Genomic DNA, 17,175 nt, shown 5'->3' with positions numbered 1-17,175 from the left:
CATGATGTGTAGTCCAACTACCCCCATCCATTGTACCCTCGGAGTAGAGTAGGGAGGGTGTAGGAATGGTCACTGTTTTGAATGTCTCATATTCACAAGGAAAATATGTTGTAAGGGGTGCGCCCATGAACATTTAGAATCTTTCGCAAGAATGGACGACGGACGTTGGACGACATACGGTGGTCGTTTGGACTATAAACTGCAGGAAGAAGACCCCCCACCATCTATTCGAAAATATGATTCATAGATGATCTTTGTGTGGCCGCACATTTTAATTGGAAAGTTTGCTAAAATGTTATTAGCTCACTGAAATATGGCATCCAGAGAGCGAGAGCGCGGCAACTGTGTGGGGCCTACTGCGGCAAATGATTTTTTCGATTGTGATGTTTCTTTTACCTGCAAATAATTCACTGGCATGTTTCGAATGTTATTCACAATAGGATCTGTCAGCTTGCCTTTGTGCAAGATTTAATAGTTTTTATACGAAAGCACACAATGAACGTCAGTCAAATGGGGGGAAATATAAACATTAACGAACTCAATCGAAATTCCATATTCCATTAATGGTATTTCGATTCATACGCAAAGAGAAATAATGATTGAATTTTATACAATTTATTTCTTTATGGACTTTAAAAATTAGACTAAAGCTTTACGTGGCATGGTTCGAACAAATGGAATGGAAATTTACTTCTAACTGTGTGCAAGTGAAATAGTGGAACATTGCTAACTTAGTGAGAACTTTTGGTAAAACGTTACGCATTGGCTAATGCTTAACTAAAAAAGTCAAACCCACCCACAATGCACAACGTAATCCGAACCCGTCTCTACGTAACTAAGCTACTCCAGTCTTGTCATACATAGAAAACGAATTTTACTTATCCGAGCAACGCCTAACTGAAACCCGGTAAGTCGGGCGGTGCCGACTGCATAATACCCTACACCTCCCCTGTAAGTTCAATGTGGGAGCTTTATCCATTGAGGGTGGCCATTGTGAACAGGAGCCCATTGGAAGAACGGAGAGTTATGATTGCTCAAATTTGAATTTGCGCAAGGCAATTGAAACATTGAGTCCCCCTGGCCAGAGACAAAACTAAGCGTTTTGTCCACGGCTGGACTGCCTGTCAGCAGCATGGACGGCCTTTGAAGCTTCTACACCAAAACGGTATCTGATGATGGTCTCTTTTACCAAGAGATCGAAACGCGTCATAGCATGGTTTGTGTGTGGTATCCACTGGTTTTTTTATTCTATTGCATTAAACTTTTCGACCATTAGATCGTCTCCAAAGGACTGCTAAGACTTTGAGCGGAGCAGAACATAGGGCTCTGCGCATAAAGGTGGACATTTTTTTCATAAAGCCGTTTTCGCAGAGCGAAGATCTGATTATGAAGCTTTCGATCAAAGATGACTCGGAACATTATCAGAGGATTAGAGTGTTCAGGCTTAGGGTTAAAAAGGCAAATTTGCTCATGAACATTCCAGGAAGAAACAGGGGCCACATATCAATGAGTGTTGTTCGATTCAAGTTAAATCTCAATTTATTTCTTTATGGACTTTAAAAATTAGACTAAAGCTTTACGTGGCATGGTTCGAACAAATGGAATGGAAATTTACTTCTAACTGTGTGCAAGTGAAATAGTGGAACATTGCTAACTTAGTGAGAACTTTTGGTAAAACGTTACGCATTGGCTAATGCTTAACTAAAAAAGTCAAACCCACCCACAATGCACAACGTAATCCGAACCCGTCTCTACGTAACTAAGCTACTCCAGTCTTGTCATACATAGAAAACGAATTTTACTTATCCGAGCAACGCCTAACTGAAACCCGGTAAGTCGGGCGGTGCCGACTGCATAATACCCTACACCTCCCCTGTAAGTTCAATGTGGGAGCTTTATCCAATTCTGAACGAATTTTGATGGACCTCGGCGGATGTTTTCAGATGGTTTATTTAACTATCCGTATCAAATTTCGAGCAAATATGTTCAAACTGTAATATTGGGTTGGCTAAAAAGTAATTGCGGATTTTTTAAAAGAAAGTAAATGCATTTTTAATAAAACTTAGAATGAACTTTAATCAAATATATAATTGCCATTTTGTTCGATAACCTTTTGCCATCTTCCTGGCAAATTTAGTATTCCACGCTCATAGAACTTCTGACCTTTATCTGCAAAAAAATGAACCAACGGTTGACAAATGACAACATTATTTCAAATTATCGAAAATCTGGCTAACATATATATGGGAGCTATATCGAATTTTGAACCGATTTCGAGCAAACTTCTCAGATATTGTGGTAGTCGTCGAGGAAAGCGTTGTGCAAAAATTTGGCAAGATTGGTCAATAAATGCGCTTGCAGTGAAAATCTTGGAGTGCAAATCGGGCGATATACATATATGACAGCTATATCTAAATCTGGGCCGATTGCTATGAAATTCACCAGTAATCTCGAGAGTCATAAGAAAATCCTTCCTGCCAATTTTCGATTTTTTCCAATTTCAATAGGCTTCGTCTCTAGGCCGACTTTGCTGTACTAAATTGTAAGACGACCGGGTGAAAACTGCGACCTTTACTTTTATTTAAACGTTTTATTACGTAGTGCAAAGCAGCTGTAACATGTGGTACTTTTACGCAACACAACTTTAATTTTGCCTATCATACATTTAACGTTTCTTTGACTTCGTATTAATTTAAAGTAAAGTATCTTTATCGTTACGTAACTATAAGGTAACCTACATTTAACGTAGCGTATCGTAATGTTAACGTATTATTACGTAATGCAATGCTAATTTATCGCAACGTAATGTAGTGTAATCGAGATTTATTATTGCGTAACATTAAAGAAACGTAATTTGACCGTAACGATACTCTAACGTAAAGTAACATTAAAGTAACGTAACATTGACGTTACGTAACGTAACATTGACGTTACGTAACTTAACATTGACGTTAAGTAACGTAACATTGACGTTACGTAACGTAACATTGACGTTACGTAACGTAACATTGACGTAAAGTTACATTAACGTTTCGTTTGTTGCTTTTGCTTATAACACCCAGAAAGAAAAGAGCTAGACCCATCGATAAGTATACCCACCGACTCTGAATCACTTCCCGATTCGAATTAGCTGTCTGTCCGTCAGTCTGTTTATGTTAATTTGTATACAAAATACAGGTCAAAATGTTTATCCGATTATCTTCAAATGGCAATGGTCTCCAAATTTTGCATACTTACAGGAAATCACCTCAACATTAACTATTTAAAGTTTCGTACATATATCTCTATCATCAAAAATTCTAGAACTATTTGAAAGACTTTTCGATTTGGCATACCCACCAACCATCCTATGGTGTGGTGAGCAATCTTTCCGTATGTAACACCTTGAAATATTTGTCTGTGGCCCTAGAAAGCATTAATATTTTTGATCGTCTTGGCATTCAAAGTCGCTCAGTCTGTCCATACGTCTGCCTGTCTATTTGTCAGTCTGTCAGTTTGATTGCCAGCCTATCTGTCTGTATGTTTGTCTGTCTGATTGTAAGGGCTTCTGTTTGTTCGTCTGTTTGTCCATATGTTTATACATTTATCCGCCTGTCCGCCTCTCAGTCTGTCCACCTGTTTGTCTGTTCGCCTGCTTCTGCCGTCTGTCTATCCATCCGTCTGTTTTTCTGTCTGTACGTCCGTCTCTCTGTTTGCTTGTCTGTTTGCCTGTCTGTTTGCCTATCCGTCTGTAAGATCGTCCGTCTGTCCGCCTGTTTGTTTCTCCGCCTGTTTGTCTGTCCATCTTTCTGTTTGTTGGTGTGCCAGTCTGCCTCTCTGTTTGTCTGTATATTCGTTTATATGTCCGCCTGTGTGCCTGTCTGTCTCTCGGTTTGTCCGTCTGTTTGTCCGTCCGTCTGTGTGTCTGCCTGTCTGTCCGCCCTACTGTCTGTCGAAATCACGATAACAATTGAAAGAAAAAAATTTCCGCTTAACAAGTTGCACAGATACTTCATATTGGCGTAGTTCGAGGGGGATTGCAAGTGAGCCGAAACTGAACTGAATCGATGTCAGTTTTGGATATAACCCTCATTTAAGTGGTCCACTCTAATTAGCCCGATTTGACTTCGTAAGGCCCTAGAATTCTCCAGTTTTTTTCAATTTGGTAACTCCGGCCAACACCCCTAACAAATTCCCCTATTTGATTTCTTGACCCACAAATCAATTTTCCAATTTAGTATGCGAATTCGTTTATGCCTAGCAAAAACAACACAAAATCCCTTTCAGTTAGGTCCATAAATAGATATTGCTCCCTAAAAAACCTATCTCGGGATATGATTTTTCAGTCTCCATAGCTGAAATTTGGAACGTGGAGTACATTCATGGCTTCATACAACCTTATAAATGGGCGTGGGCATGATTTCCCGATTCGATTTTTTGAGGCCCTAGAGGGCTATCATTACGAGATTGACTTTATTCGAAATAGTTCGGATACAAACTGAGTTAGATTAGATTAGTTCGAAACTTTGTATACCCACCACCGAAGGGAAGGATGGGGGTATATTCATATTGTCATTTCTTTTGCAACACACCGAAATATTCATTTTCGACCCTATAAGGTTGATCGTCACATAAATCTTAAAAACATCCGTTCGCCTGTCCGTCTAGCCGTCCTTCTGTCCGTCCTTCTGTCCGTCCGTCCTTCTGTCCGTCCGTCCTTCTGTCCGTCCGTGTTTCTGTCCATCCGTCCTTCTGTCCGTCCGTGTTTCTGTCCATCCGTCCTTCTGTCCATCCGTTCTTCTGTCCGTCCGTCCTTCTGTCCGTCCGTACTTCTGTCCATCCGTTCTTCTGTCCGTCCGTCTTTCTGTTGAGATCACACTATAGTCTTTGAAAATAGAGATATGGGGCTGAAACTTTGCACAGATTCTTTTTTTGTCTATAGGCAGGTTATGTTCGAAGATGGGCTATATCGGACTATATCTTAATATAGCCACCATATAGACCGATCTGATTTTAGGTCTTACGCCCATTAAAGCCAAATTTATTCTCGGATTTCGCTGAATTTTTGCATTATGTGTTGTGTTTGGCTCCTCGACATTCGTACCAAGTATGGTCAAGATCGGGCTATATATGGATATAGCTGCCATATAGACCGATCTCTCGATTTAAGGTCGTTTACCTTCTAATTTCACTGAGATTTGACACAGTGACATATGTTGGACGTTTTGATATCCGTGCCAAATATGGTTCAGATAAATCTATATTAGGATACAAGCTGCCATATATACCGATCTCCCGATTTATGGTCCTGGGCCCATAAGAGCCGCATTTTTTACCCGATTTCACCGAAATGTGGAACAGTGATCTATGTTAGGATTTTCGACATCCTTGTCTTATATGGTTCAGATCGGTCTTTATTTGGATATAGCGGCCCCGTATACCAATCTCCCGTTATAAGGTTTTTGGCCCGTAAAAGGATCGTTTATTATCCGAATTCGCTGAAATTTGGCACAGTGACCTACGTTCGGCTTTTCGACATAAGTGCCCTATATGGTTCCGATTGGTTTATAGTTGGATATAGCTGTCATAGGGATCGATCTCCCGATTTTAGTCTTGAGCCCACAAATGCAACATTTGTTACCCGATTTCAGTGAAATTTGGCACAGGGGGCTGTGCTAGGCTCTCAGACATCGTCTTTAATATGACCCCCATTGGTCTATATTTGGATATAGTTTGGCCCAATCGGAACATATTTTGGTTTACCACCTGGTTTTATAGATGATGCATTTTTCACGGGATTGTAACTAAAGGTGGTTAACATACATACCCGAGGAGGTGGGTATCCAAAGTTCGACACGCCATTTGACTTGTTAGTACAATCCATGATGGTTGGTTATTAAGTTTCGGCTTTTAGTGTTCTTATTTCTTTAGTTCAACATTCTAGTCTATTCATACCTTCCTCATATACCTTCGCTTACGGTTAACCGTCTTTGTGGGACAATAGAAATTTTAATTAAAAAAACACTGTAGATAGACACAACATGATAGTACAAGGAGGTGGGTGCTATGATATGATATGATGGAAAATAGTGCTCTCAAGAGACCTTCCTTTGGGTTGTTGTAGTGACATCAAAACTATGGTGACAACAACAACAATAGGAATAGCATTATCTCACTGGGGAGCCAGATAAACAAAGCCAAAGGCAAATAAAATACAAAAGGAAAAAAAATAGCGAAAATAATGCAAAAATGCCAACAAAAAGTAAAAAAAAAACCATACCCCACACACTCACACAAAAACAAGTTATCGTAACAATGTCAAAGCAGCAGAGGAGAATCTATAGAAGAGTATTTGCATATGTATTAGTTTATATGAGAGCTGAGCAGGACTCATGTACAATGAGCCCCAAATAATGCCTGCCCCTTGATGACATTGAGCCAAGACTTACGCTTCATCCTCGGCAGAGGCTTCCACTTGGGTGAGATTGGGTGGCAGGCAGATGAAATAAAACAGCAGGAATGCGGTCAAAACAAGTGAAATATGTGTCATCAACTTATCACACGAACAATACATTTTTCTAGCATTTTCTTAACGTAATTCTTCTTCGATTTTCACTCTCTTTCTTTTAGACTCACACCAAAACACACACAGGCACAGAGACCACGAACAAAACACAGCGATTTTTTGCTTTCAGATTTTTTGACAAACCAAAAAAAAAAAAAAACACCGTAATATCCCCCCACAGAATCCGAGTAGTGACCGAGAATGACCGACCCTCTTCCCCCGGGGTAGCACAAAATTAAGAAAAAATAATGGGGAAAATTAAAATTTAGCTTTGCTCGACAATGATTTTGAATAGTTGAGAATTTTTTCGTATTTTATTTTTTTTTTTTAAATTTTTTTTGTAGTTTCGGGGGTCGCACTTTTTCGGAGATATTTTAAACTTTAGGCATATTTCGTGTAACTTTTATTTGTATTTTTTTTTATTTAAAACTTTTCTTTAATATTTAGTTTTCGAAAATTGTGTTCCATTTAAAATTATATTTTCACTTTCAGCTGCAGTTGATTTTCTAGCTATTGTTGATTTTTTTTTGCTCTGAGGGGAAATTTTTAGGGGATTTCTGGGATTTTTTTCTCATCCACGCGGAATGCTTTTCGGCCCCAACTAAGCCGCAGACTTTGTGTTGCTCTGTCTTTAAGGGATTTTCACAAAAATTCCGAAATTATTTTCTTAAAAAATAATTTTTCCGGGTTAAATTCACAATTTGCACAACATTTTTGTAAGAAAACCATAAAAAAAACTTTCAGCTGTGCGTTAATTTTCTATATATAAACCACGTTAAAACATCTATGATTTGTTACACACAGCCACACACACACACACAAACACATATAGATTTGGGGCGTTGTTGTTGTTTTCTCAATGGTACTTTATTGGCGGGGGCTAGCAGAGTGTATATGTATTGTTGTTGTGGCGGCGACGGCGTTGCTTGTATGTGTGCGCGTATTTATCGGTGAATTTTTGAATTTTCCTCTGGCCACCACACAATAATAATCCGTCGCGTCCGGTCCGCGTTATTTGTTGTGCTGCGTGCGCTTGCCTTGTGCTGCGAGACTGGTCCACCCGTTACCGTTGAAAAGCTGCGAAAAACTAAAGCAAGCATTGGGGAAAATGGTTTTTCGCTAGAATTATTCGTTTGTCTGCCACTCGATGGCGGTCTGGCCAAAGGAAGGAAAGTACGAAGAAAGAAGAAAAAAAAAAAATTGGGAAACAGAGAGCATTGTCTATTTTTAGCAGGATTCTTTTACTAAATTGTCAATTGCAATCAGCTGTTTTGCTGTTTTGTACTCTCACTGTTGCTCTCAATTTCTCTATTGCTCAAATGTTTACTTGTGCGGTGTGTGTTAGGCCATGTGGGCTTTTTGTTTACATATTGATTTTTCTTGGATTTCGTTTTGTAGGGGGAACTTTGAAAAGGCAATATAGGCATAAGAAAAAATAATCTGGGTTTTTTTATAAACATGTTTTTTTTTCACAAAAGGGTCATAATGTATGAACAAAGTTTTTAATGAATTTTTTCTATGAAAAAGTTTTTAATAAACTTATTCTATGAAAAAAGTGTTTAATTAACTTTTTTTATGAAAAAAAATTTTAATCAACCTTTTCTATGAAGAAAGTTTTCAATGAACCTTTTTTATAAAGAAAGTTCTTAATGAACCTTTTTTATGAAAAAGTTTTTAAAAAACTTTTTCTTTGAAAAAAATTTTAATGAACTTTTTCTATGAAAAAAAGTTCATAATGAACTTTTTCTATGAAAAAAAGTTCATAATGAACTTTTTCTATGAAAAGAATTAATAATGAACTTTTTCTATGAAATAAGTTCATAATGAACTTTTTCTATGAAAAAAGTTTCTTTAAAAAAGTTCCTAATGAACTATGTTTTTAAAAAAGAGTTCATAATGAACTTTTTATCAAAAAATGTTTAGAATGAACTTTTCCTATAAAATAGTTCATAATGAACTCTTTTAATAGAAAAAGTTTATTATGAACTCTTTTTATAGAAAAATGTCATAATGAACTCTTTTTAACAAAAACTTCACAATGAACTTTTTCTATATAAAAAGTACATAATGAGCTTCTTGTATATTTTTTTTCTATAAAAAAGTTCATTATGAACTTTTTTATAGAAAAAAATGTTCGTTATGAACTTTTTCTATAAAAAAGTTCATAATTAACTTTTTCTATAAAAAATTATCATAATGAACATTTTCTATGAAAAAAGTTCAGAATGAACATTTTCTAGGAAAATTTTTCATAATGAAATCCTACGAACTTTTTTGTAGAAAAAGTTCATTATGAACTTTTTTAGAAAAAGTTTATCATGAAGTTTCTCTATAGAAAATAATTGTTATGAAAATTCAAAATGAACTATTTTCTATGAAAAAAGTTCATAATAAACTTTTTCTATGAAGACAGTTTATAATGAACTTTTTCTAATTCATTATGAACTTTTTCTATAGAAAAAGATTGAGTGCGAATGATATTTCTGCCAACAATTTATGTTAGTTTTTTTTCTTAATTTTTTTTTATAAAAATTAATCTTTTAACGGCCAATCGTTTAAGTGCGAATTTAATGTTTAACGACCAACAACATTTGGAAAGAAATTGATGTTCGTTAAGATATTTACGTTTACACACACAATTGCTAAACATTTTTCTGTGGAATAGGAGAAAACTGGTTTCCTTACTAAAACATTAAAAAACAAGTAAAAAGGCGTTAAGTTCGGCTGGCCCGAACTTTGGATACCCAGCACCTCGGGTATATATGTAAACCACCTTTCGTCAAAATCCGATGAAAAAATCCATACCTATAACCCATAGCAGCTATATCGAAATATGATCCGATTTGGACCAAATACTAATAAGTAAAAATCATTGTTCACTTGTGTATAACAACATATTGGTCTTTTTAGTAGCTATATCTAAAAATAAACCGATCTGAACCATAAACGACACGGATGTCGAAAAGCCTAACATAACTCACCGTGACAAATTTCAGTGAAATCTGATTATAAATGCGCCTTTTATGGGGCCAAGACTTTAAATTAAGATATCGGTCTATATGGCAGATATATTCAAATCTGGACCGATCTGGGCCAAGTTGCAGAAAAATGCGAAGAGCACAACACAACTCACTGTCCAAATTTCAGCAAAATCGGGGAATAAATGCGCCTTTTATGGGCCCAAAACCTTAAACCTTAAACCTATATTCAAATCTGGACCGATTGAAGAAGGATAATAAATGTGGCTTTTATGGGCCTAAGACCCTTTACCGGTGAATCGGTCTATATGGGGGCTATATCAATATATAGTCCGATATAGCCCATCAACGAACATAACCTGCTTATGGACAAAAAATAATCTGTGCAAAGTTTCAGCTCAATATTTCTATTTCTAAAGACTGTTGGGTGATTTCGACAGACGGACGGAGATATCTAGATCGTCTTAGGTTTTTACACTGATCAAGAATATATATACTTTATAGGGTCGGAAATGGATATTTCAATGTGTTACAAACGGAATGACATCCTTCGGTGGTGGGTATAAAAAGTAAGAAAGGTGTGACTGAGTATTGTAACTAAGAGTCAATTTTGAAATTTCCCGTCATCGTACTAATTATGTATGAAATAACTTGAGTTAAAAACAGCAATGCTCAGTAAAAATGTCAGAGACATACGTAGGCGATTTATCAAAATATGTATTAACGAAGCGAATTTTTAAAATTCCGGGTAGTTTCTTATAGAAATAATTTTTCCACTCATGCGGTTTCAGTTTCATATAAGAGCGGAATGTATGGTGTGAAAACATTTTCAGTTTGGCGGTATTTTCAGTAAAGCGATTTTCACTTAAGCGAATTCAATTGCAATGAATAACACCAACAATGTATGGTATTTTCCATCAAGTTCCACTTTAACGGGATTTTGCACTAAAACGTATTATATCGACTGTACAGTGAACTTTTTCTACTGAAGAAATTAACAATGAATCTTTTATATGAAAATAGTTTGTTCATAGATAAAGTTCATTTTGAACTTTTTTTCATAGAAATTTCTTTTTCTTTGAATTTTTTACTTTTTTTCTTTTTTCAGTAAAAATTTTTACTTTTGCTATGAAAATGTTTTAAAGTTAACTTTTTCAAGGAGAAAAGTTCATAATAAGTTTTTTCAACGAAAAAAATGTCGTTATAAAACTTCCGTTTCTCTTACTTGTTTGATAACTTCTTCAGTTGTAATTTATTGTTATACAATTCATTTAGCTCAACATTATGTCGAGTACCATCTTGTTTCTGTTTCTTCCTCCATGTCATATTCGCTTTAAACACGTGCCTTCTTATAGGACTCTCAGTTCTAGTTTTGTTTATGACTTCCATGAATTTTCGTAACAGAGAGAGTGTGAATGACACTGTTTACCATACAGAGAGCAAGAGTAGAACACATACACATACTGTATGGCAACTGCTATATAACTGTGTGTACTAGCTCGAATGTGTATGTGTTTGGTTTGTCTTTAAGTGTGTAGAAGAAAAACCAATGATAATGGTTTCTGTAGAATTTCTAGGGGTAAAACAACAAATACATTAAATTATTTATTTATTATTTTATTGGTTAATAAATTAATTTAATGTTTATTTTATTATTACATTTCATTAGTCATTCAGGTATTTGTGCCTGAAGTCAAACACAATAGTAATTAAAGGAATTAATAATCAATTTAATTTATTTCTTTTGTTTTTTTTTAAGATAGTTTGAAGTTCCTTGCATCATTGTTTTTGTTTTCTTTTTGTTTCTATATCGTCTTAACTTTAAAAGATGCTATTGATGTCGTTTGTATCCATTTCGATGTTTTCAGCTAAAATGACATTGAACTATTAGGCCCTGGGAAAAAGATATGCTGAAGAAACACGTTTCTGTATTGGAATGGGCACTATTTTCAAAAGAATAATGGCTTAAGACTTTGTTTTTTTGTTTAAGAAAATGTTTTCGTTAAATATCTTCAACAAAATGCTGTATTTGTTTTCACTTAATTTTATAGAAAATATTTTCTAAAAAAACGTATAACAAGTAAGAGCGTGCTAAGTTCGGCCGGGCCGAATCTTATATACCCTCCACCATGGATCGCATTTATCGAGTTTTTTGCGCGGTATCTCTTTTTAGGCAAACAAAGAATAATGAGTAAGAAGCTTTAATCCTTCGAAAGTTAGCGTGCTTTCGACAGACAGACAGACCACCATGGGTAGATCGACTTAAAATGTCATGACGATCAAGAATATATATACTTTAAGAGGTTTTCGACTCATATTTCGAGGTGTTACAAACAGAATGACGAAATAAGTATACCTCCATCCTATGGTGGAGGGTATAAAAAGTGAGTGAGTCGCAAGATTTACATGTTTCACAGTTCCTGAACTATAAAAACCAATATAGCAAACAATTAAAAACACTCTTTACGAATTTGCAACTGCGACATACAATCTGTGTACAGAGATGGAGGCTACTGTGGCATAGGGGTTAGCATGTCCGCATATAACGCCAAATACTTGGGCGTCGGCGTAAACATCAGACACATTTTTAGCGGTGGTTATCCCTTTACGAATGCTGGCTACATGTGTAAGGAATTCAGCCATGTTAAAACTCCTCTATCAAGTGGTGTCGCTATGCGGCACTCTGCTTGGACTAGAAAAAAAGAGTTTCTTTTCATTGAGCCTTAACTTCAATCGGGTTGCATTCATTGATATGAGAGAAGTAACCCCTGTTGATTAATGGAATGTTTATGGGAAATTTTGTAGTTAGTACAGAGAAGATGCAGTACACCCACTGGCCCATGTACCAAAAGAGAACAAGACAGTTATAACTGTCTTGCACGAAGTGCGATAGCGTCTCCACAACATCGAAAGATGATGCTTTGTATTGTAGGTGCCATGGTAACTTTACTTACTTACTTACTTTAATTGACAGAATATTTGTACCACTAGCCGAACGTAGAATAGCGTTCCAAGCGCCTCGATCTTCTGCTCTCATTCTAAAATCTTTGACACCAAGTTTCGAGTTGTCTCCCACAATTTGATCTATCCATCGGGCTTTTAGTCTTCCCGGTTTGCGTGTACCACTGTGTTTGCCTTCAAAAGACTTCTTTGCTAGAGCTTCTTCATCCATTCTGACAACATGACCTAGCCAACGCAGTCGTTGTATTTTGATGCGTGTAACTATGCCATTGTCTTCATACAGCTCGTGGTTCATACGTCGCCTTTATTCTCCATTAACGCAAACTGGTCCATATATTTTACGAAGAATCTTTCTCGCAAATACTCCAAGCACTGCCTCATCTGCTTTCACAAGTACCCATGCTTCAGAACCATAAGACGTAGAACGTAGAAGAGCTGCAACAGTCAACGGTATCCTCCACTCTACTGACCAAACTGCTTAAGAACAATTCTCTTAGCGCCCATAATGTAGCGTCGCAATTGGCAATACATTGTCTATTCCTTAAAAAATGCCGCCTAATTTGTACTTGGGTACCTAAACCATCCTCAAGGAACCCATGGTACGACTCAGAAAGTCAAAATGTTAATGAAGCCAGGAAAGCGAAATACATGATAACTTTGCAGTCAGTAGCGGAAAGGCTTTGTATTCATCAAGTTTACTGATGAAATTGCTCTGAACTTCACGGCCAAATCGTTTGCACTCTTATTCCCCCTTACTTTGCTATAGCCTGGCATCCAAACAATGCGCACCGTGCCATCCTCAGAAAAGGCGTACATCTTCTTCTCACACGCCAAGGCTATTCGCTATCCTGGCATTAAAACAATGCGGGTTGTGCCATCCTCTGAGAAGGCGTAAATCTCCTTCTTATACCCCAAGACTGTTGGTTACTGTACCGTCCTGGTTGTTACTTTACCGTCCTGGTTGTTACAGCCCTGATAGTCATCTTTCTATGAGTAAATATGTTCAGACTCGACGATCTCGTTTTTATACCATAGCACCTCCCGAATTCCGTTATCGTCCGGATCTGCCCCAGCAGGACAATATTGTAATCAGCCTCTGGGTCCTCAATGTAAACCCCCGGGCATACCCAATTCTCTAACAATTATCCATCTTTGTAGCAGAACTTCCACGTGGCAATACTAGACTTGTGTCAATCCAAAATTATGCCGCTGGCAGCAGTGTCTCGCACTCGACCTTAAGTGTCGCGTCTGGTATCCGATCCGGAATAGAAGAGGTTCAGTTTCCCTAACGTTGCTTCGGTTATACCGACCTGTTGCTATCTTCCAACGATTCATACATTGTCTTAAGTCTCATTGCCGCAAAGGTGGCCTTATACTGTATATTGGCCGGATATCTAGAATAGTCTCCAGTAGCCTTGTAGACGTGATCTTCAACGGCTCGACTGCACTGAACAAAAAAATCGATAAAAATGTCAATTAAAAATTTAATTGAAAACAAAATCATTCTGTTTGTAACTCCTCGAAATATTCCACTGAGATCCCATAAAGTCGATCTAGCGATCTGTTGAGGAATCGTGGCGCATCAAATAGTCTCACCTTCATCATCCTCGTAAACAGGCAGATATCATTATTCTCCGGATAAATATTAAGGCAGCCAGGTCTAGGCCAGTCGTTTGACATCTTCAAGACCCTTTCGACCTTTCGGCAAAGCTGATTCGGATTACTACTCGGGTTAGGTTTGGTTATAGTGGAAGTGCAACTATCAAACCAAAACCTAGTAATTTGGCTACAGATTGGGCCACTAATTCTTAACAACTAAAATTTTGAAAAAATTTCTTTTAAAATAAAATTAAAAAAAAATATATTTAAAAATAAAATTTTCAAAAAATTTCCTTGAAAATAAAATTTTGAAAAATTTTCTTTAAAAATAAAATTAAAAAAAAATCTTTAAAAATAAAATTTTGAAAAAACCTAAATTTTTACTAAATTTTCTGTGAAACTGAAATTTTGACAAATTTTTTTAAAAACTAAGCTTTTAAAAAAAAAAATCCTTAAAAATGCAATATTTAAAAATTTGCTTTAAAAATTAAATTCGGACAAAATTTTCTTTTAAAATAAAATATTGAAACAATGTTGAAAAAATTTTCTTTAAAAATAAAATTTTCATATTTTAAATACAATTTTTATACCCACCATCGAAGGATGGGGTATATTCATTTTGTAATTCCGTTTACAATACATCGAAATACCCATTTCCCTATAAAGTATATATATTCTCGATCGTCGTAAAAATTTAAGACGATCTAGCCATGTCCGTCCGTCTGTTTGTTGAAATCACGCTACAGTCTTTTAAAATAGAGATATTGAGCTGAAACTTTGCACAAATTCTTTTTTTGTCCATAGCCAGGTTAAGTTCGAAAATGGGCTATATCGGACTATATCTTGATATAGCCTCCATATACCCCGATCCGCCGATTTAAGGTCTTAGACCCATAAAAGCGACATTTATTATCCGATTTTGCTGCCATATAGACCGATCTCTCGATTTGAGGTTTTGGGCCCATAAAAGGCGCATTTATTGTCCGATGTAGCTGAAATTTGGGACAGTGAGTTGTGTTAGGCCCTTCGACATCCCTCTTCAATTTGGCCCAGATCGGTTCGGATTTGCATATAGCTGCCATATAGACCGATCTCTCGATTTAAAATCTTTGCCCCATAAAGGGCGCATTTATAATACGATTTCGCTGAAATTTGATACAGTGACTTATGTTAGACTTTTCGACATCCGTGTCGTATATGGTTCAGATCGGTTTATATTTCGATATGGCCTAAAATGACCAATATTTTGCACTACAAAACAATGACTTGTACTTATTAGACCACTCAATGTCCGTTCCGAATTTGGTCTAAATCGGATCATATTTCGATTTAGCTACTATTGGGGCTTAAATTATGAATTTTTCACCGGATTATGACGAATGGCGGTTTACAAATATACTCGAAGTGATGAGTATCCAAAGTTCGGACCGGCCGAACTTAATGACTTTTTTTCGCTAAAATTTTAACTAACTTTCTAGTCCACTAATTTTTATGTAGTAAAATTTTGAAAAAAAATTGCTTCAACAATAAAATTCGGACAAAATTTTCTTTAAAAATAAAATGTTGAAGTATTTTTTTTTTAATTTAAAGTATATATTCTTGATCTTCGTGACATTTTATGTCGATCTAGCCATGTCTTTCCGTCTGTTCGTTCGTCCGTCTATCCGTCCGCCCGTATGTCCGTCCGTCCGTCTGTTCTTTCGTCCGTCTGTGCGTCCGCTCGTATGTCCGTCTGTCCTTCCATCTGTCCGTCCGTGCGTTTGTTCGTTCGTCCGTCTCTGTTCATTCGTCAGTCTGTCCGCTCGTCCGTCTGTCCGTCCGTCTGTGTAGGTCGGTTGGGATTGTAAATGGGCCATATCGGTACTTTTTTTGATATAACTGCCAAATTTTATAGACGCAAATTTTATCCGATTTAGCTGAAATTTTGCAGGAGGTGTTTTGTTATTATTTCGAACAACTGTGCTAAGTATGGTTGAAATCTGTCCATAACCTTTTATAGCTGTCATGTTAATCGATGTGGGGTCTTGACTTATTGAGCCTCTAGAGGGCGCAATTCCTATCCGATATGGCTGAAATTTTGCAAGATGTGTTTAGTCATGACTTTTAACAACTGTGCCAAGTATGGTTCAAATCGGACCATATCCTGATATAGCTGCCATATAAACCGATCTTGAATCTTGACTTCTTGAGCCACTAGAGCATGCAATTCTTAACAGATTTGGTTGAAATTTTGCATGAGGTGTTTTGTCAAGATTTCCAACAATTGTGTCACGTATGGGTGATACGGTGCATAACCTTATATAGCTGTCATATAAACAGATCTGGGGTCTTGACTTCTTGAGCCTTTAGAGGGCGCAAAACTTATTCGATTTCGCTGGAATTTTGTATGACGTGCTTCGTTGTGACTTTCAACTACTATGCAAAGTATGGTTCAAATCGGTCCGTAATCTGATATAGCTGCCATATAAACCTATCTGGGATCTCGACTTCTTGAGCCTCTCTAGGGCGTAATTATTATCTGATTTGGGTGAAATTTTGTACAACGGCTTCCCCCATGACCTTCAACATATATGGTCTGTTGAAGGTCATGGGGGAAGCCCCCAAATATGGTCTGAATCGGTCTATAGCCTAATACAGCCCCCCTATAAAACGATCTCCCTATTTTACTTTTGAACCCCTAAAGGACGCAATTCTTATTTGATTTGGCTGAAATTTTACACAGTTACTTCTACTATGGTCTCCAACATTCATTCCTTTATGGTCCGAATCGAACCATGACTTTTTTTAAACTACAATTTTGCCAAAATATTTTTTATAACTAAAATGTTGACTAAATTTTCTTAAAAAAAAATTTTTTTCAATTTTTATTTTAATTTATTTTTTATTTAAAGGCTGTAAAACTGACCACAATAACAAATAATTACTTCCAGACTTAGGCTGGAATATTCTTTAACAGCAAAACCCAATTGAGCTATGAATGCAAGCAAAACAAAGCAAAAAAAAAAAATGAAAAATATGATTTTTTCAACAGCTGTAACCCTCTATGCCTCCTCCTATACCAGTTATGCAACTTCTTCATGCAAAATATGTCCC

At 36.6% G+C, this 17,175-nt stretch overlaps 1 protein-coding gene across 1 annotated transcript in view; it reads right to left on the bottom strand.

Moving 5' to 3' along the window:
* The window catches only part of LOC106082071 (voltage-dependent calcium channel subunit alpha-2/delta-3), a 51,189-nt gene extending 44,344 nt beyond the window's left edge, over positions 1 to 6,845 (bottom strand). Inside the window, exon 1 of the mRNA XM_059365014.1 lies at positions 6,429 to 6,845. Coding sequence (XP_059220997.1) covers positions 6,429 to 6,553 — 125 coding nt within the window. The 5' untranslated portion in view covers positions 6,554 to 6,845. The remainder of the gene's footprint in view (positions 1 to 6,428) is intronic.
* Positions 6,846 to 17,175: the final 10,330 nt, after the last annotated feature.

The sequence above is a fragment of the Stomoxys calcitrans genome, chromosome 3, assembly GCF_963082655.1.
Source record: "Stomoxys calcitrans chromosome 3, idStoCalc2.1, whole genome shotgun sequence".
NCBI lineage: Eukaryota > Metazoa > Arthropoda > Insecta > Diptera > Muscidae > Stomoxys > Stomoxys calcitrans.
The sequence above is the reverse complement of the archived record's forward strand: the minus strand, read 5'-3'. Positions and strand labels throughout refer to the sequence as shown.